The 2,888-nt window shown below is 36.3% G+C and overlaps 1 protein-coding gene across 1 annotated transcript; it reads left to right on the top strand.

The window, feature by feature from the left end:
* The first annotated feature begins 1,098 nt into the window (after window positions 1-1,098).
* On the top strand, window positions 1,099-2,031 carry LOC123949169 (olfactory receptor 4C11-like). The gene has a single exon (XM_046016523.1). It carries the CDS (start codon window positions 1,099-1,101, stop codon window positions 2,029-2,031), a length of 933 nt encoding a protein of 310 aa, XP_045872479.1.
* Window positions 2,032-2,888: the final 857 nt, after the last annotated feature.

The raw sequence follows: 2,888 nt of genomic DNA, 5'->3' as shown, positions 1-2,888 counted from the left end.
ATGCCTTGGCACTAACACATTTAATTGTGCTTTTATATGGGAAATATATGTGATGAAGACAGAAAAGGATTTTTTCAGTTTGCTATAGATAAATGAATATTATTTCCCTTCCTGTTTCTATCTTTTACTGAAGTCAGGGCATGGGACTTACAAGAACATATGTTCCAAGAATCATATGAAAAATTTTAGCTATGACCTGCAGTTTCTTTAGCTCATTGTCTAAATCCCTGGTGCTTAAAATAACATGAAATTTGAAACAGTATTTTGATTTATGCCAAACATTCCCTACTTATCCTTTATTTTAGTCTCAGTCTCTCCTTGTGTCTTAAGAAAATATGCAGAAAGACCCATCAAAATACTGGACAGCGTGAAGAATTCCACTTTGGACAACATAGTATAATTTAAAAAGTGAAAAACTGTATGATGGAAGCTGAATTTACAGCTGTAAACAACTATACATTGTTGAGAGTTTAAGTAAAAGGAAATAAATTATGTCAAGGTAACGGATTTAAACTTAATGATGGATTACACAAATTGACCAAGTGTTCACAGCTAAAATATTGTTTCACTCTTGTCTCCTCTCTCTCTCATAGATTTCACTCAAAAACAAAAAAACAAACAAATTGTTAAAATTTTCTACATTGCTTGATTGCTCAGAATATTATTAGAAGATACTTTATAAATGAACTATCAAGTCAGAAAGTATGAAAGCACATTATGTATATCATGCAATACTTTTCTCCATTTTTCAACATTCTACCCCAATGTGTCCTTGATGTAAAATAAGGAAAGACACTCAGCGCAAATTCACTAAATTAATGTTTACTATGCCTAAAGAATAAGGTACTCTTTTATTATTGATATATTTCATTGTTTCCATAAGCAATCAGGTAAAGAGTTTGTGAATAAATATTATGATTTCTACTTTATTCAGATGAAAACATGGAAGGTAAGGGATAACCCACTGGTAAGTGGCACTTCCATGATCAAGCATATGGATTTGACCTCCAAATGCAGTACTAATTTCATGTTGGTTTTTTTTTTTTTTTTTTTTTGCAGATTATTTCCAACCTGCACTTTTCCAATTGACCTGAAATAATGCAAAAAAATAACAATGTAACTGAGTTCATACTGCTAGGATTGACCCAAGATCCTATGAAAAGGAAGATAGTATTTGTAATCTTCTTCATTTTTTACGTGGGAACCATGGTAGGGAATTTGCTGATTATTGTGACCATCAAGTCCAGCCGGACACTTGGGAGCCCCATGTACTTTTTCTTATTTTATTTGTCTCTTGTTGATGCCTGCTTTTCAACTTCCATGGCCCCCAGACTTATTGTGGATTCACTCTCTGCACAAAGAACCATATCTTACAATGAGTGCATGACTCAAGTCTTTGCACTACATTTCTTTGGCACAATGGAGGTCTTTGTTCTCATCCTCATGGCTATTGATCGCTATGTCGCCATTTGTAAGCCCTTACATTACCCAACCATCATGAGTCAGCAGTTCTGTACCATCCTGATTATTCTTGCATGGTTAGGGGCTTTTATTCATTCCATCGCTGAGATAATGCTGGCCTTGAAATTGCCTTTCTGTGGACCCAATTTGATTGATCATTACTGCTGTGATTTGCAGCCCTTGCTGAAACTTGCTTGCATGGACACGTATATGATCAATCTAGAATGGGTGTCTAACAGTGGGACTGTTTGCATAGGCAGTTTTATGATCCTGATGATCTCATACATTATCATCTTACATTCCCTGAGAAACCACAGTGCAGAAGGGAGGAAAAAAGCTCTCTCCACCTGCATTTCTCACATCATTGTAGTAATCTTATTCTTTGGTCCATGTATATTCATATATGCACGCCCCCCAACCACTTTCCCTACAGACAAGATGGTGACTGTATTTTATACAATTGGGACCCCTTTTCTCAACCCATTCATCTACACACTGAGGAATGCAGAAGTGAAAAACGCCATGAGAAAGCTCTGGCAGATCACAGCTACCTCAGAAAGTAAGAGATGAAATGAGGGTTTTGGCTGATTCCATAATCTGTACAGATATTAAATACAATGGTGTGTATCCTTATTTGACCAATTCACTCTCCTACAATACACCTGATTTCCTTACTTTTCTTCTGTACTTCTGCCCTTAAACTAGTAATTTCCCTCATATCATCAACCTGGTTCTTACTTTTCCTGAGAGCTCAGTTCTGACATTGCTGATTATGAAATACTCCTCACATTTCAGTCTACACTCTGGTTTGATAAGGATAAATATATTTATACAATCACAACTGGTCAAACAGTGAGCATCCATAAATGAAGAATGACCTGTAGTCTATGGTTTGTAATTCTCTCTAGAGTAAATTTCAAGTAAGGTACCCTGCTTTCATGTGAACTCATTTAAAGCAAAGGAACTAACATTGTGTTTTTAGAGATTATTTTCTTTTTTTTTTAAAAGATTTTTTTTTTAATTTATTTGACAGAGAGAGATCACAAGTAGGCAGAGAGGCAGGCAGAGAGAGGGGAAGGAAGCAGGCTCCCTGCTGAGCAGAGAGCCCGATGCGGGGCTGGATCCCAGGACCCTGAGATCATGACCTGAGCCGAAGGCAGCGGCTTAACCACTGAGCCACCCAGGCGCCCCAGAGATTATTTTCATTGTCATTAGTTTATCTTAGTAAGCTCCACATGATTGAACCAAAGGCCAAAAAGATTTCAAAAAACTATATGTCATCTATTTCATAAACAATTTCTCTTATTGTTTCCTTTGACTACCAGGATAATTGAAGCATTATGTGTGGGATTTTTTAAATGTAGTATTACAAAAGCCTGGAAATGTTCAGCTAATTTATATGATTGGAATATAGGAACTGCAACAAG

The sequence above is a fragment of the Meles meles genome, chromosome 8 (genome assembly GCF_922984935.1).
Source record: "Meles meles chromosome 8, mMelMel3.1 paternal haplotype, whole genome shotgun sequence".
In the NCBI taxonomy this organism is placed as follows: domain Eukaryota; kingdom Metazoa; phylum Chordata; class Mammalia; order Carnivora; family Mustelidae; genus Meles; species Meles meles.
The sequence above is the reverse complement of the archived record's forward strand: the minus strand, read 5'-3'. Positions and strand labels throughout refer to the sequence as shown.